General features: G+C 47.9%; 1 protein-coding gene across 11 annotated transcripts in view; it reads left to right on the top strand.

Annotated features, from left to right (window-relative positions):
* Positions 1-25,428, top strand: part of PTPN3 (protein tyrosine phosphatase non-receptor type 3) — a 99,912-nt gene that overhangs the window by 27,084 nt on the left and 47,400 nt on the right. For 6 of the 11 annotated variants that reach the window (XM_059657601.1, XM_059657599.1, XM_059657598.1 and 3 more), the window contains exons 2-9: positions 1,972-2,126; positions 8,196-8,303; positions 8,380-8,425; positions 10,966-11,044; positions 15,650-15,694; positions 18,481-18,533; positions 22,388-22,508; positions 23,613-23,700. In XM_059657601.1, coding sequence (XP_059513584.1) covers positions 1,989-2,126; positions 8,196-8,303; positions 8,380-8,425; positions 10,966-11,044; positions 15,650-15,694; positions 18,481-18,533; positions 22,388-22,508; positions 23,613-23,700 — 678 coding nt within the window. In that variant the 5' untranslated portion in view covers positions 1,972-1,988. Of the gene's footprint in view, positions 1-1,971; positions 2,127-8,195; positions 8,304-8,379; positions 8,426-10,965; positions 11,045-15,649; positions 15,695-18,480; positions 18,534-22,387; positions 22,509-23,612; positions 23,701-25,196; positions 25,318-25,428 lie in introns of those variants that run through there. The other 5 variants (XM_059657600.1, XM_059657597.1, XM_059657604.1 and 2 more) reach the window with 4 other exon arrangements.

The raw sequence follows: 25,428 nt of genomic DNA, 5'->3' as shown, positions 1-25,428 counted from the left end.
TTCCTTACGCTGACCTTGATCCTTAGCTTCCTACCTGCATGATGGGACCATGTGCTCAGTTGCACACTTTTTGGGTCATTAGCCTACCACTCCACAATTGCATTCACTAGTAAAACCACTTTCCTTACTGTTCCCTGGATATACCGTGGTCAGATTCTAACCTGCCCACGAATCCCCTCTTCATACATGTATTCTTTGTAAGTAAACTTGATATTGAAATATGTGTACATAAAGGTGCACAAATCATAAATGTAGAGCCTGATGGGTTTTTATAAAGTGGATACATCAGTCTCATTAGCATCCAGATCAAGAAACAGAATAGTATAAGCATCCCAGAAGACCCTGGGCCCCCTCAGTCCCTACACCCAAAGGTAACCACCATCCTGTTTTCTATACACATTGACTAGTGTTGCCTGTTGTTTTTTTGAAGATGTGATTGGATTTATTAAGTGATTCATGAATGGGGCAGCATCCCACCGAGCCCCGAAGGGCTACCAAAAGGGAAAAGTGTGGGATTTTAAAAATCATTTAACAAAAAATTTAGTTGCAGTTCACATACATTATTCTATTAGTTTCAGGTAATTAGACGTTACACCCTAGTGATTAGACATTACGGTACATAACTTACTAGGTGATTATCCCAATAAGTCTTGTGCCCATCTGACTTTATGTAATTGTGTTCCTGTTCTAGGTCTGGCTGCTTTTGCTCAACATAACGTTAGAGACATTCATTCATGTTGAATGTGACAATGGTTCCTTTTTTAAAAAAATTCATAGAACTGCTTTTTTAAAACATATTTTTATTGATTACAGAGAAGAAGGGAGAGGGAGAAAGAAACATCAATGATGAGAGAGAACAATTGATCGGCTGCCTACGCCCCCTACTGGGGATTGAACCCGCAACCCAGGCATGTGCCCTTGACTGGAATCGAACCTGGGACCCTTTGGTCCACAGGCCGAGGCTCTATCCACTGAGCCAAACCGGGCTCCTTTATTTCCTTGTTGTATAGTCATGTATGGTGTGCTGTTCCACAACTTACCCATTCTATTGAGGGACATTTCTGTCTTTTCCAGGTTGGGGCTATTATGAAGATACTTGTACATATATTTTAGTGAACCAGGAAGAAAGAATTAGCACTCACCATACTATGCTGTCATGAAAAATGTCCATTTTTCTGTTGGGAATAGCCTAGAAGTAGAACTATGTCACAGAATATGCATGTGTTCAGGTTAGGAGGTGCTGCCAAACAGAATGCATCACTAGCTGTGCATGAGGTTCCAGACGCGCCACACCCTGGTCAGCACTTGGTTTGGTCAGATTTCACTGTGGCCATTCGGGTGGGTATGTAGTACTGGTGCTTTGTGGTTTTACTTCTCTGACAACTGATGTGGCTTATTTATTGTAACAGGTTGTTTATTTGTTTGTTTCTTCTTATTGATTCATAGGAGCTCTTTGTATACTTGTAAATACATATTTTGCAAATATTTCTGTGGGTTGCCTTTTTATTCTTTTACATAGTGTCTTTTAATGAATAGAAGTCCTTAATTTTAATATAGTTTAATTTATCAATAAATGTCTTCATATTTTACATCATTTTTATATCACATTTAGTTCTGTAATACCTTAGGGGTAGGATACACAAATATATAAAATAGTAAAACATAAATAAAAAATTAAAAGCATGGGAAATACATATATATATGTGTGTACATATTATCTCGCGGAGATAATAAAACACAAGCCATGTAATCCTATAGACATATTATAATTTAACAATACGCTTTGCTTAGAGCTTAGAAGTCAAAACTTAAGCAGAAGCATGGTCTTTTATCTAGTTCACATTATTCGTGAGGTCCTCCTATTGTGCAGATCAAAGCAGACAGGTATGGGGTGGGCAGGCTTTGGGGTGCACTCGCATGTAACTGTTAATTTGCATATCAGAGAGCTAACAGGTACATCTTCTGTTGCAGGTTATTCAACGATAGTGATGACCTCCCGATTACGTGCGTTTGGTGGAAGAATTAATAACATACGCACCTCAGAATTACCCAAAGAGAAAACTCGGTCCGAAGTCGTGTGCAGCATCCGCTTTCTAGATGGCTTGGTACAGACCTTTAAAGTCAATGTAAGTTCTCCACATTTAATTTTTTCTGAGTTAATGCTCCTAAGAAATAATTTTTCCTCCATCTTATAAATCAAGAGATGAAAACTATTTTAAAATGAAAGCTTGAGATCTCAGGTCTTGTATGTTGAGATTGGACTAGAAAGACCCTTAAAAACTATGTCCACGCACTGGCCAGTGTGGCTCAGTTGGTTGGAGCATCATTCCATATACCGAAAGGTCCAAGGTTCAATTCCCAGTGAGGCACTGGGCTCAGCAGGTGCTCATTAAATGTGCAAATGGGTGGGTCCTGTCTGGAAGGTAATGAGAGTTAGCCTCACAGATGGCAGGGCTCAGGGGAGGCCTGGCTTCTCCCACCTCAAGCCCGTGGCAGAGGCAGGGTTAGGAATGAGGTCTCCAGTGTCCCAGCAGGAAGATGCATGAAGAGTAGTCCCTGCTGCCCTCCTCCTTCCTTCCCCACTGCAGTTACCACAGAAGCTCGTGACCTTTGCCTGTCTCTCCCATCCTGTGACCCTAAAGGGGTCAACCCCAACCTGCCTGGCTGCCAGCATCTGCCCCAGCCTGGAAAGTTCAGTACGCAAGGGAAGGTATCAGAAAGAGAAGATGGGGGATGAGAGAATAACTGGAGGGCGATAAAAGGCCACAAGAATGTAAAGGCCAACAAAGCTGACCCCTGTGGCTCCTGCCCCACCCATAAGTCTGCTTTCTGCTGAGCCCAGCTCACTAGGGCAGTTTTCCTGACCGCACAGTATGGTGCATGCTAATTTCTCCTTCCTGGCTCAGGGTTAAGTCAGCTCCCTTGTCTGCCTTCAGGGGACAAGATGCAGACAGATGACTGAGGACATGGGAGTTTGGGCCCGTCTCCTGGCAGAGAGTGGGAGTGGACAGTAGAGAGAGAGATTCCCCAACTTTCTACCCAGCTGCCCCTTCCACTCCACAGCTGCCCAGGCCTCCCCTAAGGTCGGGGCCCCGTTCTTTTGCAGATGGGGGGCATTATTGAAGAAGGACACGCCCGGCAAGAGCATGTAATTGCCTAGTTAGAATTGTCTAGAATCGAGGGGGCTCAGAATACACCTGTGACCTGTTTCTTAAACCAGTGTGTAGAAAAGCTGCCCTCTAGGGCAGCACTGGCCGGAAGAACTTCCTGCAATGCCGGGAAGTGTCCCGTATCCACACCAGCCGACACAGGGCCACTAGCCACACGCAGCCATGGAGCAACTTGACATGCGGCTGGAACACCAGATGAGCTACATTTATTTTAGTTAATTAAAATGGAAATAATTTTACGTACTCCGGGTGGTGCAGCCCTTGTCAGTATTTTCTGAGAGTACATCAGAGCCCCCTGGGAAGCGTGTTAGAAATAGAAATCCCTCTGCCCTCCTGGGTGTTTGAAACATACTCTCTAGAGCAGGGGTCCTCAAACTACGGCCCGCGGGCCACATGCAAATACAAATATTGTATTTGTTCCCGTTTTGTTTTTTTACTTCAAAATAAGATATGTGCCGTGTGCATAGGAATTTGTTCATAGTTTTCTTTTTAAACTATAGTCCGGCCCTCCAATGGTCTGAGGGACAGTGAACTGGCCCCCTGTTTAAAAAGTTTGAGGACCCCTGTTCTAGAGTATCTGCATTTTAACGGCTCCCCAAGCAATCCTGATGCGCATTACAGTTTGGGGGACCACCGATTAGGGGCCTTTTGTCAAGGTCATACGTACATCCCTCAAAAAGCAACTGCCCTTGGTTGACTGAACTTTGTTCTATATGCCGTTTCCTTTTGACATCGTCATCTATAGAATTTTGTGATTGAACCTGTTCCGCAAAGATCAGAAGTATCTCTTCTAGTTGCTGTAACCAGACAGTTAATTTATATCTGACTCCTTTGTTAACATTAATGTTGTCAATCTGCAGCTGTTCCTCAGCTCTGCGACTTCTTCCGGACAAGAACATGAATGTTTATTTGACAGATGTTTACTGAGCACCCACTATGTGTCAGGCTTTGTTCTGGGTACAAAGGATAGAGGAGTGACCAAAACAGAGCAAAATCCCGGAGAGGAACTGGACCATACACAAATGTGTCCTATGCCAGTGGTATTATGTGCTTAGAAAAAACATAGAGCAGGACAAGAAGATGGAGAGTGCCAAGGAGGGACAAGGAGGTGGGGTTGTCATTTTATACAAGTGACCAGGGAAGGCCTCCCCTAAAGGAAGTGAAGAGGAAAAGAATCCTGTCCTCTGGAGGAAGCACATTCCAGGTCCAAGAAACAGCAGTGCAAAGGCCCTGGGGCAGAATCCTGGTTAGTGTGGTTGTAGAACAGTGTGGCAAGCCATTGTGTGGGGAGAAGAATAAGCAAGGAGAGCGGCAAGAGAGGTCAGAGAGATAGCAGGTCAGCTGAGGTGGAGAGGATTGTGCAGAGCCTGGTAGGTCATTCTGAGGGAGGCAGAAAGCACTGCGAGGTTTGGGCAGAGACTCAACATGATCTGACGCAGGTGTCTCTCTGGATGCTCGGTCGACAAGTAGACTTGGGCCAAGGGCTAAGTGGCTATTAGAACAACCCCGGGGAGAGATGATAATTGGACAGCGTTGTAGTGTGGAGGTGGCTGAGTAAACCAAGTCAGGAGGTATTTTGAAGGTGGAGCCAGTGGGACTTGCTGGCAGATGGGATTTGGGATGTGTAAGAAGCCTCAAGGTGACTCTAGGGCAGTGATGGCGAACCTTTTGAGCTCGGCGTGTCAGCATTTTGAAAAACCCTAACTTAACTCTGGTGCCGTGTCACATATAGAAATTTTTTTTGATATTTGCAACCATAGTAAAACAAAGACTTATATTTTTTATATTTATTTTATATATTTAAATGCCATTTAACAAAGAAAAGTCAACCAAAAAAATGAGTTCGTGTGTCACCTCTGACACGCGTGTCATAGGTTCGCCATCACTGCTCTAGGGTCAGCAGGACAGAGTTGCAGTTTACAGAGATGGAAAGGCTGCAAGAGGAGCAGAAGTGACCATCCTGTTGTAACCATTTGAGTTGCCTGTTACTCGCCTGTGAGGGGATGTAGCCATGGTAGTAGATATGTGAGTCAGGAGTCTAGACTGGGATATACGCACGGGGGTCTAGGCTGGGATACATATGTGGGTGTTCCCAGGGTAGAGGTGGGGTCTGGGGCTATGAAACTGAATGAGGTCCCCTGAGAAGTGAGTAGACAGGAGATATGAAGGAGGTTCGATGTTTAAAGGTTGGAGAGAGGAGGACAGAGCACTAAAGGAGACAGAGGACTGTCCAGGGAGGGAGGAGGACACCAAGAGCAAGGGTCTTCGAATCCCAGCTAAGAACGTGTGTAAGGAGTGACGAGCCCTGTAAACAGGGACAAGGAAAGCACCCACCCAGAGTGGGAATCCCGTCAGCCTGGCCTGCAGCGGCTGCCCGGCCATTCTGAGTTGAGAATGTCTGTTACCATCACGCTGCTGCCAGTGTTGCCTCCCTAAGCTCCCAGCAGCCTGGTCAGAGCTTCCTCATGTTGAACTTGAATTTGAGGGCCTGCTGTCAGCTGAGCGTCTCGGTGCCTTATATATTTGTCCTCCTGGGGATGGTTTGCACTGTCTCATTCAGACCCTTCAGCCCGGACTGTCTTCACCGGGGGCGGGCGTCATCAGGGAAGCTGACCTGGACATCGGTTGTCCTTTGCCAGCCCAGGGAGCGAGCTGGCCATGGACTGATGACCTCTCGCGGGATGGGAACGGATTGGGAGGCGTGTTATTATCAGTGTGCCCCTTTATTATGTTTCTGTTTCTTTTGAGAACTGGGCAAGATGTGTACAAGAAATACTGGAATGGAAGTGTTACGCACTCCGGAAGAGGAGAGGCAGGGCAGGGGGAACAGGCAGGCTTTAGCATTAAGTGGGCCTGAGTCAGGCAGACCATCCTGCAGCCGACAGCACAAGACACGGAGTTTTCCAGGGCCTGTTTGCTTATCGGCAAAGAGGTTGCTGATGGTGACTTTGCAGAGATGAGACATTGTGTTTAAAAAGAGCACGTATTAGCATCATGTCTGGCTCCTCGTAGATGTTCAGTGGATTATAGTTATTAATAATAGATTAAGCCTGGCGGGTTTGGCTCAGGGGATAGAGAGTTGGCCCATGGACTGAGGATCAGGAGTTTGATTCCGGTTCAGTGCTCGTATCTCAGTTGCAGCCTGGATCCCTGCCCCTGATGGGGTGTGTGTGGGAGGCAACCAACCGATGTGTCTCTCTCACATCCGCGTTTCTCTCTTTCTCTCCCCCTCCCTTCCAATCTCTAGAAAATCAGTGGGAAAATATCCTTGGGTGAGGATTAACAGAAACAATAATGATAATAATAATAATATATTTAATCTGATATAAAGTCATAGAAGTAACCATTTCAACACGGGGAGCAGATAGCGCTTTGACGCATTGAGAGAATGTCTCCATTTAGGGGGAGAGAATCTCATGGTTCGGAATGAGTGGGCCAGTCATCTTTTCCACACCATCATGATTCCCTTGGGGGGGAGATTGTCGAGGCAGAGGAAGTGGCAGGTACAGGCCCTCGGGGGGTCGGAAAGGGGATGTGTTTGGGCATTGGGCGTGTCTCGTGTTCCCACATCAGATCAGATAACATGAGACCGAGCCAAGGCAGAGCCTGCAGGAGGGGCCTGACAGTTACCTAAGGTCCTTCTTCCTCCTGGTCGCTGCGACCTATTTTCAGGTACATTATCTGCACCCCTCCTCGCCCCCCCCCAAAAAAAACTGCTTTTGCTTCTTCTATACACGGTCTATTTCTGACTCAAATTGTCCTTCAGTTGAGTGGTTTGGTTCAAAGGATTCCTGAGAAGTCAGAGCATTAAAGTAGACTTTGCAGCTTTCCCAACACCCCACGCTGTTTCCCAGCCCCTGCCTTTGTGAGGGGGTGCCTGCTTCAAATGGCTTTTCTCAGCTCCTGCACCTGGAGGGAAGGTGTCACGCAGCCCGCCACCCTCCCAGACCCCCACCCTCCCAGACCCGGGTCAGGGGCTGCAGGAGGGGTTGCTTGTCCCCAGGCTGCGTTGAACTTTGAACGTTTGTGTTGTCCTCTTGTGTGCTCACTGTGCCCTGAGCATTTCACAGCCCTTGACAGCATTCCACACCCCTCGGCACAGTGCAGCTTCCACCGGCTGGCCCCTTGGGAGGACAGGAACGGGACACTCACTGTGCCTCTGCCCCCATGCTCAGCCTCGCGCCTGCCTCATCTGCTCTGAGTGGTGAAGGCGGCCGAGTCCCGCTCTGGATGTGAAGTGTTTGCATGTCCCCACCGGCTTCTCACTTCACATGACGAGGAGCAGTGAGGCAGATAATCCCCCAGGGTGCCGCATGCCAGCTCACTTTGAGGGTATTTTGGGTGTCATGGGAGTGTTCCTCGCCCTCTTCCTTCACGTGGTTAGCAGAGAGTTTGTTCCTCCCTTTGCACATGTCCGTGCCTCCTGAGGAGCCTGCGGGAGCCCGTGTGGGATTAGCGTGGTGCTGGGGATAAGCCATGGGTGGGGCACCAGGAGGTGCTCCCACTGTGATTGCTGAGTTTCCCACTTAAGGCATCATCACTTGGGAATCTCGGCTAAGGGGAAGCAAGAAGTCTGACAAAATTAAACTGGACGGTCTTCAGTCCTGCTTATGTCGTTTTCCTTAGCCTACTTCCCGTACGTACCATGCGGCTTCTTAACTTGAATTTATTAAAGCATTTCTTGTCATGGGATGTGTGTGCACATAAAATCTCTCTGAATGTTTTAACTCCTTATTTACTGTAAAGATTTTAAAAAATAAAATGTTATTTTTTTATTGATTTTAGCGAGCGAGGGAGAAGGATAGACAGATAGAAACATTGATCAGCTGCCTCCCACATGCCCCCTACTGAAGGTCAAGTCCACAATCTAGGCATGTGCCCTGACTGGCAGGCGAATCCCTGACCTCTTCGTTCATGGGTTGACGCTCTACCACTGAACCACACTGGCCAGGCTGCAGGAAAGATTTTTAACTACTAGTTCTTAATTCGTTTTAAAATTTTACCTACTCGACTTTTTATTCCTAGAAACAAGACACCGGTCAAGTTCTTCTGGACATGGCATACAACCACTTGTGTGTGACCGAAAAGGAATATTTTGGTTTGCAGCATGGCGATGGATCAATGGACTCTCCCGTGAGTACCATCCCTTTCAGATGTGCTAGGCTTCTGCACAGTTTGGTTTTTTTATATCTTATGTTTTCTTAACCAGCAGAGGTGGCTGGAATCAAGCAAGCCCATCAGGAAGCAGTTAAAAGGTGGGTGTGACCTTCTCACTCATTTGGACACTCATTTGGTATTAGTGTATCATGGCCCAGTTCTCCCCTCTGATCATCAGCGTGCCTGTAACATCTGGAACCTGGACTCCAGGTGGTCCAGGCAGCGTGAGTGAGATGCTTCCAGACCAGCCTCCAGGGCTCCTCACCAGCTGTGAGCAAGATGGGGGAGGGTGAAAGAAGGCAGCCAAGAGCCAGGGAACCCACTTTCTTCTTACAAGGAAAGAGGATGGCCTTTCTTAGCCCAGAGTGAGAGGCAGGGTGGGCAAGAGAGACAGGCACTCACACCTACTCCTTCCCAGCAGCTTAATTCCAGTCACGGGAAACCATGGCATAGATGATGTCAGAAATGTAACATACAGCGCATCCACCATGAGAGGTCCCAGTGCAGGTTAATTCCCACTTAGGTGGGCTCTCAACATCACACTCTATTTCTCTTTATGCACCTTATGCCCCCGACAAGCCTGGATGACTTGCTGGGCCCCACCCACTCCTCTGTGCCTTCCCTCATTCTGTTCCCTCTGTTGGGAATGCCTTTCGCTTTTGCTCCCTATGTCCAAATCTTGCCCTTCTTCAAAGCTGCTCAGATCCCCTTTCTTTCCCTACTGCAAGTCCTGACTCCCTCTGCCCCCGCTTACATTTGCATCATCTGCTTCATGTGCCCCAGAACACTCTCTCCTTCAGCCCATAGTTACCTGCCTTTCTCTTTGTCAAGGAACTTGCAGTTTGCAAGGTGAGAGAGGATGGCCTTTCTTAGCCCAGTGTGAGAGGCAGGGTGGGACATACTCTCTGCACTCCTAGGAGTGCCCCCCCCCACACACACACACAGGAGGTGGCCAGTGAGTGGTTGAGGGGTGAAGGCAGGTGGATTTGTACACAAAAGTGTGCATGCACAAATGCTGCACCCCAGCCCCCAGATGGGAAGGAGCCGAAACAGTCGCCCAGACCCTGATCCCACAGCTGCTCTCACCTGGAGCCTGAGCCGCAGAGTCCCTGCCTCCCATGAGTGTGCACTTGGCATTCAGAAGTACCCCCAGGGAGCACAGAGCCTTTGTGCAGATAACCCCCGGCCTCATGTCAGTTCACAGAGGGATAAGTGCACACAGGCACGCACAGGTGCTGTCCTTCATTCTCTGACCGATGCGTTCACTCAGCTAATGTGCCCCAAGCTCAGACTTTGGCAAGGCACTGGGCTCAGCTCTGGGAATCTGGTCCAAATCAGATTTGGACCCTGCCCTTAAGGAGCTCACAGCCGAGTGTGGGGACTCTGACAGGGGAGAGACAGTGTAGGATAGTTTGGGGCACATGATAGCATGCTCTGGGTGCACAGAGGAGGACGCGAAAGACTCGGAGGCATGTCTGAGACACACGGTGACAACTTACAGATGGAGGTGGGGGGAGCCGGGAGGCCATCCCAAGGCAGTGGGAGGACTTAGCTATCCCTCGATGCGCAGGTGGTCGGCCCGCACTCAGTGCCCCAGCACCACACACTCTGGCACCTGTACACAGGTATATTCATAGGTGCACACACACCAATTGAAGTCTTTGACCTAAGCCAGAGATCAGAGAGATGATACTAAAGAGAGGAAAGGGCGGAGCCCAGCGTGAACTAAGGTAGAGGAGGTGAGTGAGAGGCCCCTGGTGCAGAAGGCTTGAGTTTCAGAGAGCAAGTAAGTGCTGTGCGCTTAGATAGGGCCAATGAGTATTACTGAGTAACAGAGAGGGTGAGATTGACATTAAGAAGAGCATGGGTCTTAGCAGCACAACCTGATATTCTCCTATTGCTATAGCTAGCAAAAGAAATGGGCTTATTTTATTCATACAAACGGCTTGACTCTTGGTCGTGTTGCATGAAGCCATAGTTGAGTATATTAATTATGTAACACTTGCTAACATGTTAATCACTTCTGGGATTCACTTAGTGTTAAAAGCATGATGTGTCTTTTAGTATAAAAATGTGTTTGAAATGTGGCCTAGCAGAATCAGAGACCACAGGGCTACCATTCTGGTTGTGTGATTAGGTAGGTGACTGAAGGCAAGTCACTCCTCTAAGCCTGTTGGCATATGTGTAAAAGGGAGCTAGCAGTAGCAGCCTCGCCTGTTCATAGCAGTGGTAAAATCAAGAATGTACATGGAAATGTTTGAAAAGTGTAAAATCACTGTCTGTGGGAGATAATATTTATTCGTGAATTTTGTATATTCTGCTGATTTAAGGATTTTTTACATTCCTAACATAAGTAATGGAGTGCACCGTTTGAACACAGCCCTAAGTTAAACCTGTAATAAAAAGTAGATAATGCCTCATTCTATGCTGATGCTGCAAAAAAATATTTTACTTCTTGTAGACGTGATGATTTCTGAGCAGTCAATTAACTTATGCACTCCTTTTTATAAAAAATTAATGCTCTTAATGGGAAAGCTATAGTGTAGTGAAAAATGCATCACTTATGGGAGAGCTGCCACTTATATACATTGACTATTTTTAAAGGGAAAATTTAATTTGTTTTTGAAAAATGTTGTAGGAGGTTTCCCCTGTACCCTGCATTTTCGAGTAAGATTTTTTATACCTGATCCCAACACACTGCAGCAAGAACAAACCAGGTAATAACATTTTTTTAAAGTTTTCTACTTAGTATATAAAAATGAGTGATCACGAAAAATGTATTCTTTTATTTTATCACTGTGGCCAAATACTTCATTTGGATATAACTGTGCCATCAATTATGATCCAATTCAAGTGTGTGTGTGTGGGGGGGGGGGGGGTGGCGGGTAACAGAGGTTGAAATTTGAATCAGCTCATTCCTGTCCAGTCTTGGTCCTGCCTCTCTCCCCTCCTGACTCTGTGATTCCCAGTGCACTCCCACCTGGTCCTGCCTCCGCCACTGGGTCCTGCCTCCCTCACCGTCCCCACCCCTCCCGCCTGTGGAGCTCCTGTGTTCAAAGAACACATGCAGGCAGGGCTTGGAAGACAAGTTTGTAAAACAGTCATGTACAGATCAAGGAGCACATGTCTCCGAAGGGCTAGAATTGAGGCTCTTCAGGATAACAGGCGCTCTCTGAGCTAAGCATTCCCTGTCAGATCCCGGTGGCAGGAGCCAGAAAGAAGAACCAGCTGGGCCAGCTTCTCTCCTCAGTGAATCCGCCAGTGCAGACGGTCTGTGAACCAGATAAGGGCTGTGATAGGAGTTGTTTACCCCTCAGGGCTTGGTGTCTGGCCCCAGCTTTGCAGCTGGTGCTGACACGTGGGTTTTCTGGGCAGAAAGGTGTTTGGAATGGAGGGGGAGGGCACAGGAAAGTTGTGGCTGTTTGAACAGGTACTAGGCAGATTCCACCATGCCTCTGTTTTTCCCCCTGGCAACTTAAGCCCTTTATTATGGGTACTTTTATTTTTCTGAGGGAGGGAAACTTCCACCAGGAAAAGGAATGAACGGATGTTCGGGAATATTGAATCCTGTTCTGTGCTCACTGTGGCCGGGAGACCACCACCAAGACCACCATGTCAACTCACACATAGAATGCCATATTTTTTTTTTACCCTTTCTTCTTCTTTAACGGTAGTCACACGATCCCATTTTACCTTTGAATATGTTTGAAGGCCAAATATTAGTCTATTGTTCTGTTTTGCCTTCTTTGTGCACCTCTTCCCCTGCAGTAACAGACATTGGCGATTGGACTATGTTTACAGTGAAGTTAAATTTCAAGCCGGTGTAAGAGATGTCCATCAGGACTCATTGGGTAACCATGGCCGTGCACACAGTGGTTTGTTTTCCCCCATACTGGCCCTTTACCCTGGTGCACTGAGGGACAGTGTAGTGACGCGCCACCTAGCAGGTCAGTTCCTAAGCCCAAGGACACAAAGTGAAGACATTGTCTATAAGAATATGTGTTTGAAATGACCCTACCAAGGTTTCCCCAAGCCTTACTAAAGAGCAAGTTCTATTCCAGGAATGCTTTTAACCCTTTGCGGTCCAATGTTATTTTTGGAATTCAGACAATCTGGTCCATATTAATTGACGGGATTGAATGTTGAACTTTTTAATGTTCTTATTGCTCGACATTGGACCTGCTCCTAGCGCCTGGTCTGTTGAGTCAGCCTCGAGGTTGGACCAAAAAGGGTTAAAATGGCATGATGGGTTATGTATATATTATGTGTGTGTATATATATATACATATGTATAATGCGTTTTTAAAATCATAACCCCACGGTAAAAATATGTTTTGACTCATTACACAGGTTATATATAAATTACTGAGCAAACATTTCATAAAACAATAGGAAATGCAGAAGTACTCTGAAGTCTTCTGATGTTCTTTTTCCTTTTAAAATGCCAGTTGTGGCCCATTAAATTGCTTTTACTACCAGCTAATGGGTTCCAACCCCACGTGTGAACTGTGCCGCCTCAATTTGTGATTGTCCCCCATCACCCCTCTCCTCCCTGTGATACTCTCCAGAGAGAGAACTTGAGTGAGGGGTGGCTGGGCAGCCTAGTCCAGTGCCCCTCTCCAGCACCCTCCCTGGTCCCTGGACACTCACTTCTGTGCCCCATGGGAAGGAAGCTCACTCCCTCTGGAAGCCAACAGAATCCTCCTGCCCCGCCCTGACATTGAGGAAACCATAGGGAGTTCAGGATAGAGGACCAGGAGGGACGCAAGGGCTGCCCTTGATCTGCAGGCGGAGAGGGGGATTGAATGAGCTTGGTTGGGAGAATTCTGTCCAGTGGGTGGAGGTTGCAGAGGGGCAGGTTTGGGCTTAAGGTGAGTAATAGGCTAATTTTTGTTCTTATCTAAGTCCCATGTAAAGTTCAGTTTGTCCATGTGTTCCTTCTAAATCCCACCCCCCACCTCCCATCTTCAGAGAGGTGGTTTCCCCAGTGTGGTACAGAGTAGAGCTGTCACCTCCTAGGAATTTCCCTTTAATGCAGCAGGAGCCCTGGCAGCAGCCACCCCTGTGTGTGTGTGTGTGTGTGTGTGTGTGTGTGTGTGTGTGTGTGTGTGGTTGGTTTGTTTTTACTTAAATGAAGATTTTTACCTGCGATCCTGGCACATAGTATTTCCTGAAGCCCCAGCTCTGTAGTTTATCCAAAAGTTCCCCAAAGTTAGAAATTTAGCTCCCGAGAGTCAGAGAAGGAGCACAGAGGTGACATTTGTTTCCTGAGGATCCAGGCAGGGAGGCAGGGATTGCTTTTCTCTGAAGTTGAGCTCCTGGATGGGGTGTGCTCCAGGATCGATGGCTGCATTTCTGAAGACAGGCACGGCCAGCATCTCTTCTCAAAGTCTTTCCTTTATTCTAACTGCAAAATAAGTGTCCCCTTGATGGTGACCTCCACAACGGCTGTGTCTGATAAATGTAGATCACTCTAAACAGAATTTCATTTACTGGCAGACTCAAAATGAGGCCCTGTACATCTGGGAGGTCCGCTCAGGTCAGGCCTCATCCCCCTATCCCAATCCCTGCGTGATGATGCCATGGGGTTCACTCAGGAGCTTTGCTGAACATACAACAAGGTAGCGTTTGATGAATGGTGATGCCCAGGCTCATGTTCTCGCTTATATCCCTAGGAAGATGCTCCGATTAGCCGGGCTCATCTGTGAAAGCCCAGCTTTTCCATGGGATTATCTCTAAGTCCCTCCCTTCTCTTCTTTCTCTCAGTAGTGTTGTGGAAGGAGAGAACACTTAATTCTGGTTGAATGTCAGCTGGGATAAACAGAAACAAACTAGAAAGGACGGATTATGTTCTAGGTGGAAAAGGTAGAGATTCCATTATGGAATAAACACGAATCAGCAAGTCTGTTCTGCCGTCTCTCAATGCTGGTCTTCAGCACATTAAGGGAAGCTGGTAATTATAGTCAAAGTAATAACATCAGAGTTAGGAAATAGATCCTCAGCTTTTTAGCCATTAGCCACATAAATTTGTAGCGTAGTCAGATTTTTCCCATAGCTTAAGTGTCCAGGTTAAAATAAGACATAAATGACCCCACATCACCTCTTTGAACATCAGTGTTCTCATCTGTAAAAAATGTAGATGGTGGTCCCTACCTCACAGAGTTATTCCGAGGCTGAAATGAGGCAGTAAGTTCTAAAATACCATGCATGTGGCCCAGAACTGTGCAGATAGGAAGTCGTGATACCAGGTGAGGCATTCACATCTCAAAAGACCAGCACCTTCACCTTTAAACATAAATTTGAAGGAATCATGAGAATGATCTGTTCAAATTGCCAGAATGATCTCTCTCTGGCCCCTGAGCACTTCTGCTGCATCTGTATTATATTTCAAGAGGTTTCGCTTTTGTCATCTTGGCCAGACACTGGCATGTCTATCCCATTTGAGTCCGGGCTTTAAAAAAGAGTGGGAGCTAGCGGCCAAGTGTCACGGGTGTGCCGCATCCCGAAATAGAACGCTCTGCAGGGCCCTTCCCAGCCTGCACAGCGCTGTGAATGCCCCGTCTCCCGTTACCTGGCTGGAGGGCAGGCTCACAGGCTGGTGAGGGGCCTGATGATTTACTGAGCTCTGCCCAAACGTCACGCCCTGGGTTTTGAAGTGATATTGCTTACAAAGAAGTGCCGAATCCAGCTTGGAGGTCCCGGCCTGCAGTTGACGGTTATGCTTTTGCTGGAGCACCCACAGTTCCTGGGACACAGGAAAGAACCCAGCTGGGTGCTTGCTCCCCAGCCAAGGAGATGTCTCCACAGACCCTCTTCTCCTCAGCAACTCCATGCAGAGCGTACGTGGGTGTGCAAATGTTGCGTTCTGAACAGCAGCCCCTCCAGTGTGCAGGGGCTGCCGGTGCCAACGCCTGTAGTTCCTGGAGCTATCAGACACCCCAAGTTTGATTGGGGAGGTCCAGGCCGAGGGTCTGGGCACTCACTGACCAGCTGGTCCTTGATGGGCTGCTTCCACCCCGTCCATCCCTGCTCAGCCACCCCTAGGACAGCATGTGCTGGTGTGAGGCTGGCTGGCCATCGGCCCTGCCAATCAAGACTTAGGCAGGCACGTGAGCCATTATTCCTGAAGGGGCAGCTTTGAAATGTGCAAAATGGTACCTGATGCTTTAGATTAAAATGTGCCTTTACTAGTATTTTATTTTTCCAATGTACAGGTCTTATCCTTGACGCATCAATGTTGTTTTGGGTGTTGTTGTTATTGTTGTTGTTTTTGCTTATTTCAATTTGAGTATGATGAATTAATGAAAATAATTGTTTCATAGGCATTTGTATTTCCTACAACTGAAGATGGATATTTGTGAAGGAAGGTAATGAGAATTTTGCATTCCTTTTTTCCCTGTCAGCTGCCAGATTAGCAAAATCCCTGCTTCTAATCGCATGAGCATGCGCCCCTGGTAGCAACACTAAACGTCCACTAAGAGTGGATGTTGAAAGCAGCATTCCGTATGCTTTGGACATGTGTTCAACTCCATCCTGGTTTACAGAGGCGAAGGGTCGATAACATTCTTTTTGTGTTGTTTCAATTTTGTTATAAAAGGTACAGATATCTTTCTGGTAAAGACCTGAGAAATTTTACAGGGAGGGAGGGACCCCGAATGTGAACAGGGCCTCCTTCAGGAAGGCAGGTCAGGCCTCATTAGGCCCACTTTGGAGCCCCTAGTACCTGCGGATGATTCATTTCCTCTCTGGGACACTTTGCTCAAAGACATGAGCACCTGCCCGTGATTCAGCACTTCTTGTGTATCGGGACCATCTCAGTGGCTGGAAAGTGAGGCGCAGAAAGCTCAGGGAGGGCGGGAGACGCCAAGCCAGTGGTCCCTGAGCTACCTCCTCCAAGTCCTGAGTTTGCGCTTGGCTTACAGAGGAAAGTGCAGCAGGTAGGCTGGTGGGGACGGCTACCGCATTCCCATTCCCCCGTCCGCTCTCCTGCCCATGCAGTCCTGCTGAGGAAGGTCTTCAGGCCTCCAACGCTCTTTCGGAAGGGAGCTTGCGGGCTGCTGGGGAAGTGATACCAGAGCCCACGAAGCAGTGAGGACCAGGCTGAGCGTGGAGAGCACGTGGTCCTGGGGTTTTAGGAGGAGGAGGAGATGCAGGTGTGGGCTGGGAGTCTTTGTGCACTCCTGCGATGAGCTGGGGTTGGGGTGGTAGCGCAGTGAGGAGGTGTGTCCCCCTGGGTGGTGAGTGAAAAGATACTCCTCCCCTCCCCTCACTCATTGGTTTGTCTCACAAACACTTCGCAAGCACCTGCTATGACACAGGCACTCGACTGTGCTGGTCAGTGGGGCAAGGCCCTGCCCCTTCAGGAGCTTTCTGTCCAGCTCTCCAAGTGTTGGAAATCGGTCATCTTCAGTTTTTTCTTCTCCAGACAAAATACCCCTTGATAGTTTTATGTGAATTGGTAGAATTCCTGGCTGAGAACCCTGGCATCCTTGTCACTATCAGGTCTGCAGGTGGCGGCCCTCACCACCTGTCTGAGGGGCGGTCCTGCCGCTACCAGCTGCTTCTCAGGACCTTTTGACAGATCTAGTGGATCCAGTTCGCATCCTCCTGGGGGTGGAATCGTGCCCTGACCGAAGGCTTCAGTTCCTTCTGCTGAGATAAGCGATCTCGTCCCCCAGATGGAGACCCCAAAGCCCGGAGAGAAGGAAAGGGGTCTGTTAGGAAGATGTGGCCTGTGAGCGGGCCAGGCAGGAGCACAGTGCAGGCTTTCAGTGCTCTCTCCTCGGCACCATATTTACACTCTGAGCGGAGATATTTTCCTTTCTGCCTTACTCGTAGGCTTGCTTCTTCCATCTAGACTGGACCCCTTTAGCCTCTCCCCTAAGATGTTCCCCAAATCCCATTCAGCTGTTTCTGTAGCAAGAACCCAGCTTAGGTTCCACTGAAGCCCATCTTGGCAGGAGAGTGAATGGCTGATGCTTGCTCTCCCCATGGACTCTCTGGGTCTCCAGACGAACGAAGAGACAGTGAGCATCCCTGGATGTATCTCCAGACTCGGAGAGAGCATTTGGAAGTGCTAGTCGGGGCCCGGCCGAGAGGGAAGGCTCCCTTCCCAAGCAGCTGCAGGGCCAGCACACAGGCAGCGCACAGACAGGGAACCCTGGCGGGCCGGCCAGATTAGTCAGAGAGGTTGCGGTGACTCATATCTTCACGGGCTGCCATGGAAACCATGTGTTTTCTTCACTTTCCCATGCGTTTGCTGGGAAGAATGCTTTGAAAATCTGTCTCTCCACCCTGCAGGCCTTCATTCCTGCTGCTGCGTTCAGCCCTTTCCCAATGCACCCCTCCCACTCAGGGTGACCCTGCTCCAGGCCTGCTGGCCGGGCTCCTAAGTAGACTGTGGAACCCCAGGTGGAATGGAGAAAAGGGAGCACTCAGAGGATTTGAAATATGGACCAAGACAGAGATGGAGCCACGGGCAGAAATGGGGTACCCTGGAGGGCAGTGAGCTAGAGGGGGTAGAAGATCCAGCCCCACCTGGAGTCTATGGACACTTGACAGGCGGCAGGAGACTGGGAGGTGGACAGAGCGCCACCCAGACTGGAAGCTTCAGGGAGCGAACAGATTTAGGAATCTTAAACAACTAGTTTAATTAGGTAACTTAAAACTCACTGGAGTTTTAAAATTCACAACGCTTTTCTATTTTTCCCTTTCAAGAGGAGGCCACCCTTCTAGAAAGTGAGTAACTGAGATCCATTGAGTCAGCAGACCTCGAGGATTTAGTTAGAAAGCCCTATGAAAAGTCTCGTGTCTTTAGCAGAAAGATACGAAGGTCGCCCATGGATCTAGGCATTCAGTTTTCTCTTAGTGATACGAGCCTGGCCTCTCTTGACCAGCCAAAACCCTGGCCAACCATGACCTCCATGGTATATGTATTTATGTATATTATTTTAAACATGAAAAAGTGTTCTTTCCATTTTCAGAAATCTCTAGTGTTGCATTCATCTTTACTGCTTGCTATTAGTTGTGTCATAAAATTGTCTTTGCTGTGATTCATGGTTGTGTCTCATGCTTCACTCAAGAAAGAAAAGACAGGTGATCAACGAGTGTTTCGGGCTCGTGTGCCTCTGCTAATGTGTTTTTCTTCTAACAGGTTGACCTGCCCTCTTAACTCAGCGGTGGTTCTAGCATCCTACGCAGTACAATGTAAGTCACAAGGGCGCGTCACGAACGGATGGCTTGCTCTGACGCATGTATCGGGAAAGTCATCGGCTTCTCCTGTTTGGCTGTGTCCCTCCCTCTCCTGTGGGGGAAGCGTCTCTGCTTGTCCAGATACTTCCTCTCTCAGCCTGACTTCCCCGCTCCTTCAGCTCAGGGCTGTCGCACTCAGGAAGGTGGTTGAAGGAAAAAGCGTAGATGAGCTGCGGTGTGAAGTTTTCTCCCCAGGGAGCCCATAAAACGGAAGACACCTATCGCCCATTACCTTTGCCAGAGGCTTTGCTCACATTTTGGATTTGATTTCCACAACAAACCCCCGTGGTCACGTCTTACGGACCTGGAAACCGAGGCCCGCCTAAGTTACGGAATTTGCTGGAAGTCATTCCTGCCACTTGCTTTGTATCACTCTACACGCTGCTGGGATCTTAGGAATTTATTTTTTAGAGTTTCCATAGAGCTCATGGGGGTATATATATATATATGTATATATATATATATATATATATATGTTAGTAGAAGTATAATATGAGCTATGTATGTAATTCTCGAGTAGCCATATTAAAAAAGTAAAATGAAACAGGTGAGATTAGTTTTAATATATTTTAACCGAGTATATCCAGAATATTATCATTTTAATATCAATGAAAAAATTATTAATGAGATATTTTACTTTTTTCGTACTAAGCCTTTGAAAACCCATCAGACTTTGCACTGGCAGCACATCTCGGTGTGGACTGGCCACCTTCAAGTGCTCAGTAGCCACATGTGGCCAGCGGCTGCCATACTGGTGGGCAGGCAGAGCTGGACCAGGCAATGCTGGCAGTGGGGTGAGCACAGAGGACATGCTGGTCCTGCCTGGGGGAGAGGGAGGGAGTCCAGAACAGCTACTAGGGAGGATCCCCAAGCAGAGCCTCGAAGATCAGGTGGGAGTTGGAGGAATAGCAGGTAAAGGGCTTTCCCAGCGGAACAGCTGGACACTTGAGATGCCACACGTTTGAGTTCCCGCGACATACTCTCTCTTTTTTACAAAATGTAAAATTCCAGCCAGAAGAATGCATGGAACTTCAAAGGCAAGGTATTTCCCATGTAGAAGCCCTCGTGTCCTTTTCCTGCTGCTATAATTAGCTTTTGCATGTATTGCTTGGGCGTGTGGTACAGTAAATAGATAAAGAGTGTGGACGGTGGTCAGAGTCTAGGCTCCAAGTGACCAGCTAAGCAACAGTGGGCAGGCCCCTTCCTTGAGTCTCAGTTCCATTATCTGTTTAATGGGGATGAAAGCCTCCCCTATGGCAGGAGTGTCTCTCTTGCGGTAATGTCTGATGTCGTTGGAATCAAAGTGGAAACCGCCCTGGGCTTTCCAGATGTGTGTCACTGGTTAACTTTGTTTCCCCCTAGTGGTCAGCACAGGACTTGCACAGAGTGGCCGGCTAAGATTTCAAGGGAAAACCACCCTTCAGGGAGGTTCATCGGTCCTGTGTTCAGTCCAGAGGTTGGTGGGTGACTGGCCTACAGAGAGAACCTTGCTGTCCATGCTGGGTTGGGACTGCTAGTTACATGATGGATGAGGAATCAAGATCCGAGAGGGTCTTCTGAGCTAACGAAACCGACAGAGTAAAATTAGTAGGACTCTGCCTCGAGGCTTAGGAACATCATTTGTGGCATTTGGTTGCCCTTTGGGGACATGGCCAGTGTCATCAGCCAATGGCCAGCAGCAGCTCGGGCCTGGCAGGCAGGCTGGTGGTTTAGCAGGCGCACTAGCCAGGGTGTGGATCACCTGCGTTCCCATCTGGACTGCTAAAAAATGGCTCTGTGGTCGAGGCAAGTCCCTTCTCCTCTCTGCACGTTCATTTCCTGCCCTTTAACATGAGGAGTTTGGATGCTAAGGCTTCCTCGAGCTTTCCTCGCTGTGGACTGTGTCAGGATGCCTAAATGACTTCCTGTAAAGGCCATTGCACACTTCGCTATGCACAGGCTCACCTGCAAGCCACACTCGTGCTGACATCATCCAGCCTGGACATTGCGGTGCACAGCTTAGCCACAGTTGGCTGGCCTTCACGGCCTGTGGTCTACCCTTGACCAAGTCTGCATGCATAGCTCACTTGGCTTTCTGCCCTCTTCCCTTCCAAAGCTGAACTTTGCAGTAGCCTCCATACAAGTCAATTCTGAGCAACACAGCCTTGAGCACCTACTGTGTGCCATGTGTAAGAGTTAGGCCCTAAAGATGAGTGGGCCCACTCCCAGCCCAAAAGGAACAGTGCAAGGAGGGAATGGGCTCTGTGTGTGACTGGCCCTGAAGCCCCACCTCACTCTCCTCAGCCCACGTCCGTGTGACAGCGGAGTGGTGTTTGACTTAGAAACCTTCTGTGCTGAGTGGGTGCTCTGAAATGATCCTGAGTCCTCAGAAGCCCCTTGACGTTGAAGCCAGCCACAGGAGAACGACATGAAAACCTTTGGAAAGATCTAGGTTCATAGTTTTTAAAAGATGAAATGGCCTCTTTTGTCAAGAAAGTGAAATACTATTAATTGCCTACCAGAGCTAGGCCTCAGGGCCGCCACCCACACTGGTACAGGTTGGGTGCTCACTGCACAGCTCTCAGGAATGCCCATCACACCACAGCCCTCAGTGGGCCCTGTCTGCAGAGGGCAGTCCAGGACCTGGAGGAGAAAGTGCCACTGGGCCCAGGGGCTAGTGTGGGAGTTCCTCTGTGTGCCCCTTTCCTTTCCCCCCTCTGGTTGCAAGTCCCCAACGTTCTTTCCCTGACAGCCCCAGCATCTGTCTTCCTATCTTCTGAGTCCCCTAAGAATGTTTCCTCCTTCCCCAAAACTCTTCCCTCAGCCTTGCCAGGGCCTAGACCAGCGGTTCTCAACCTGTGGGTCGCGACCCCTTTGGGGATCGAACGACCCTTTCACAGGGGTCACCTAAGACCATCGGAAAACACATATATAATTACATATTGTTTTTGTGATTAATCACTATGCTTTAATTATGTTCAATTTGTAACAATGAAATTGGGGGTCACCACAACATGAGGAACTGTATTGAAGGGTCGCTGCATTAGGAAGGTTGAGAACCACTACTCTAGAACAGCAGTGGTCGGCAAACTGCGGCTCTTTGAGTGTGGCTCTTCCACAAAATACCAACTTCTGCGCATGGGCCACGAAGTTTCAATCGCGCTGTACATGCACGCCCGCACGTGGTGTTTTGTGGAAAAGCCACACTCAAGGGGCCAAAGAGCCGCATGTGGCTCGCAAGCCGCAGTTTGCCAACCACGGGCCTAGACCCTTCAGCCCCACTTACTCCTATTCCTCACACTCCCCCCACCCCAGGGCCTCTGAACACACCCTGGTTCCCTCCCTTCCACACTTCCTGAACTCCAGGGGGTGAGTCAAGATGCAGTCCTCACCCGTTTCTTAGAGCAGATTGCCCCAGTGTTAAAACAACCTTGGGGCACTGCAGAGAGAGAGCCGGCACGGTGCCTGGCATCCAGAGAGGGGCATTGCTCTGAGCGGGTTCTCGTATTTTTCTTTATCCAGGGGTATAAGCACAAACTGCTATGCTGACCAGATGTGGGATTAGAATAGGACCTAGATTCAAACTGCCTCCCCTTTCCTTCTCATGTGACCTCAGGGACAGAGAGAATTTGGTTGGAGCACGCTGGGCAGCACTTCGCCCGTGGGGAGAGTTCAAGTAGAAAATGTGGAATCCGGAGCTAATGCAAAGCTCAGGCTCCTGTGGGGGCAGAACTTTCCGAGAGAATATTTCCAATTAATGTTTTTCTTGTGATGCCTGTAAATGCAGACCTTGTTGAAAGGGCAATTTCCTCCCCATTCTGTCTTGCTAGCTCATTTTGGAGACTATAATTCTTCCATTCACCATCCGGGCTATCTTTCTGAGAGCCAGTTTATACCAGATCAGAGCGATGACTTTGTCACGAAGGTGGAATCGCTCCACGAGCAGCACAGGTGAGAGCAGGGATGGGGTGGCCTACTTTGGGAACCCCGGTGGGTACTGTTAGCCCTGTGTTTGCTCTGTTCTCCTCTCTCTTTTGTTCACGAATCCTGTCAGGATGTGGGGGGTTTGCGAACCTTTGAGCTGTAACGAGGGCATGTATATTTGGCAGGACTGGCTTTCTGTAAAGTGTAAAATGCGGTAAGAGTTCAGGGCGATTTGCTGCCTTCTTTGTCAGGAGGCAGTTGAAATCCGTTAACCCCTGAAGGAAAGGCCCTTTTTAAATCTGACTGCCCCAATAATGGGCCCTCCCAGGCAACCCTTTGAACAGTTCACCCCATTGAATAAGATGGCCCGTGCCTTCAGGTGGGGTTGAATGCACAGGCAGGTGGACAAAAGTGCTGACAGGCTGGCTCAGTCCACAGCCCTCTCTCTTGGCATCAGGTCATGAAATTGCCTCACTTCCAGAATGGAGCCCCAGGCGTCTGCGACTGCCTGGGGCCAAGCCTTCACTGCAACAGACACGCCCCATCTGGCCTCCTGGTCCCTCGCCTCAGCTGACTCACAGCTGCCGGCCCCCCCTGACTGGAAGGCCGGGTCTCAAGGGACCTCACATGCTTGGGAAGGCCATAAAAACAAAGGCCAAGCACCCAGCGTCCCTTCTAAAAGGCACCGCCAATCCTGTCTCCCAGAATTGCTCCCCCGGCAGAAGCCAGCGTCCTAAAATAGTACGGTGACGTGTGGAAGTTGGAGGCTGCTGCTAAAAGGGTAGATAAAGGCAGAAAGACCTACCGAGCACCTACTAAGCAACGTGGAATAAGTAGGGTGGGGATTCCGAAGGCGACAGCCTTTGCTCTCTGATCATGGAGCGCCTACTAAAGGAGAAGGCGTATTTAATAAAGAAATGATGGGCTAGAAGTCTTAGTGGACAAGAAGGAAAACCTGGTTTAGTAGAATTTAGGGTTAGACTAAGCTTAAGGAATTTAGGGTTAGGTACCATGAGGCATTTAGAAACCTTAGAGTAATGCTATCAGATTTTTTAGTTTTCTTGTCTTCATTTTTTAAATTGGAGTTGCCGTCCTCTCGTGGGTGAACGCTGTATCTCCTCTCTTCTGCAGTGGGCTGAAGCAGTCAGAAGCGGAGTCTTGCTTCATCAACATAGCACGGACCCTCGACTTCTATGGCGTGGAGCTGCACAGTGGTAGGGTAGGTACCTGGGGCACATTTGGCTTCAAAAACTTACTTTGATTTTAATTTCTGAAAGTTTGGAAACTTCTAAAAGTCTTGCTTTTGCAAAAAAAAAAAAACAACGTTTTTTTAGATGTTTGGAAGTTTATAAAGTAATATCGAGTTTTGTTGGTTGTTTCTTCAGTTGCTTTTTTCATGGTTGCCTTTGTGCTTGAAGACTTTATTTGGGGAAGGTCATGAGGATTAAAAACAAGTAATTTTTGTATGGCTATTTTATATTGTGGTTAAAAGAAGCAAAAATGGTAGAGAAGTCTGTTTTCTGAGTAACACTTTAGTAAGCTACAGTTTCTACTATTTAATCTTAGTGCTGCTCAAATTAGAGCGAATTACTTAAATATCATCGTCTTTTAAAAATTATCATTGTGTGATTATGAAAATCAATATTTTAAATTGGTTGTGACTTTTTTTGTTGTTAAACTTCACCTGAGGATATTTTTTCCATTGATTTTTTTTTTTTTTTTATAGAGAGTGGAAAGGAGGGAGGGAGAGGGAGAGGGAAAAACATCTTGAGAAAGAGACACATGGATTGGTTGCCTGCCCCAGGTGTCCCCCTCAGGTATGTGCCCTTGCCCAGGAATCGAACCCAAGACCCCTTCATGCTTAGGCCGACACTCTAACCACTGGACAATACCAGCCAGGGCTGGCTGTGACTTTTTAAATAAAATGGACCAACATCAATTATTTTCTGAGCACTTTTCATCTGCCACACAGTGGCTTATTTCCCATGGGGTATTATCATTACTCCCTTTTTACAGATGGAGTAACTGATACTCGTGGACTTAATAGCACATAAGTAGTGGCTTCAGTACATGACCCCAGCCCTTTCTAATTGATATCTGAACTTTACTTTTTATAGCTGTAATTGGCCCACATCATATCCAAAAGGAAGAAAGTAATTGGTGGAACACCTAGTCATTTGTTCCAGATGGTCTCATATGAAACCATAAGGTCTCATTTAAAGATTATAGTAACCTTTGAAATTGGTAGCCTAATTATCTCATTTTGCAGATGAGACTAAGGGAAGTTGAGTCAATGGCCAAATTTTTATCTCTGTGTAATGTTTTTAGAATGTATACCAACACTTTCTTCAGGCCCATAACTGTGGCAGGCAAGTTATGACATAGGTAATAAAGTAGGAAAAACATACTGAACCTAGCCCTAGCCAGTTTGGTTCAGTGGATAGGGCATCAGCCTGCGGACTGCAGGGTCCCAGGTTTGATTCCTGTCAAGGGCACGTGTACAAGTGTCGGGCTCAATCCCCAGTAATGAGTGTACAGGAGGCAGCCAATCAATGATTCTCTTTCATCATTGATGTTTCTCTATCTCCCTCTCCCTTCCTCTCTGAAATCAATAAAAAAAAATTTTTTTTTGAAGATACTGGATCTTACAAAATACGAACTTTGGGACTTGACCATTAAATTTTACTCCATTTGCAAATAATATTTTCTCTCTAGTGGAATGTTGTGGAGAACTTTCTTCAGTGGTGAAGTAGGCTTTATACCTGCTCCAGTTGATCCGTGTTCTCCCCACCCCCAGTGCCCCATGAGGGTCCTGAGGCCAGCTGACACCTGCAAGGTATCAGAGGGAGTTGGGTTACCCCTGGCTATGCCGCATCAACCAAAACCCCTTAAATCTCAGAAACTTAATACCACCGAGTTTCTCAGTAGTTCAGAGTCTGCAGTGGAT

The sequence above is a fragment of the Myotis daubentonii genome, chromosome 11 (genome assembly GCF_963259705.1).
Source record: "Myotis daubentonii chromosome 11, mMyoDau2.1, whole genome shotgun sequence".
Classification (NCBI taxonomy): domain Eukaryota; kingdom Metazoa; phylum Chordata; class Mammalia; order Chiroptera; family Vespertilionidae; genus Myotis; species Myotis daubentonii.
Note: the sequence above shows the minus strand (reverse complement) of the source record. Positions and strands in the feature narration are given on the sequence as shown.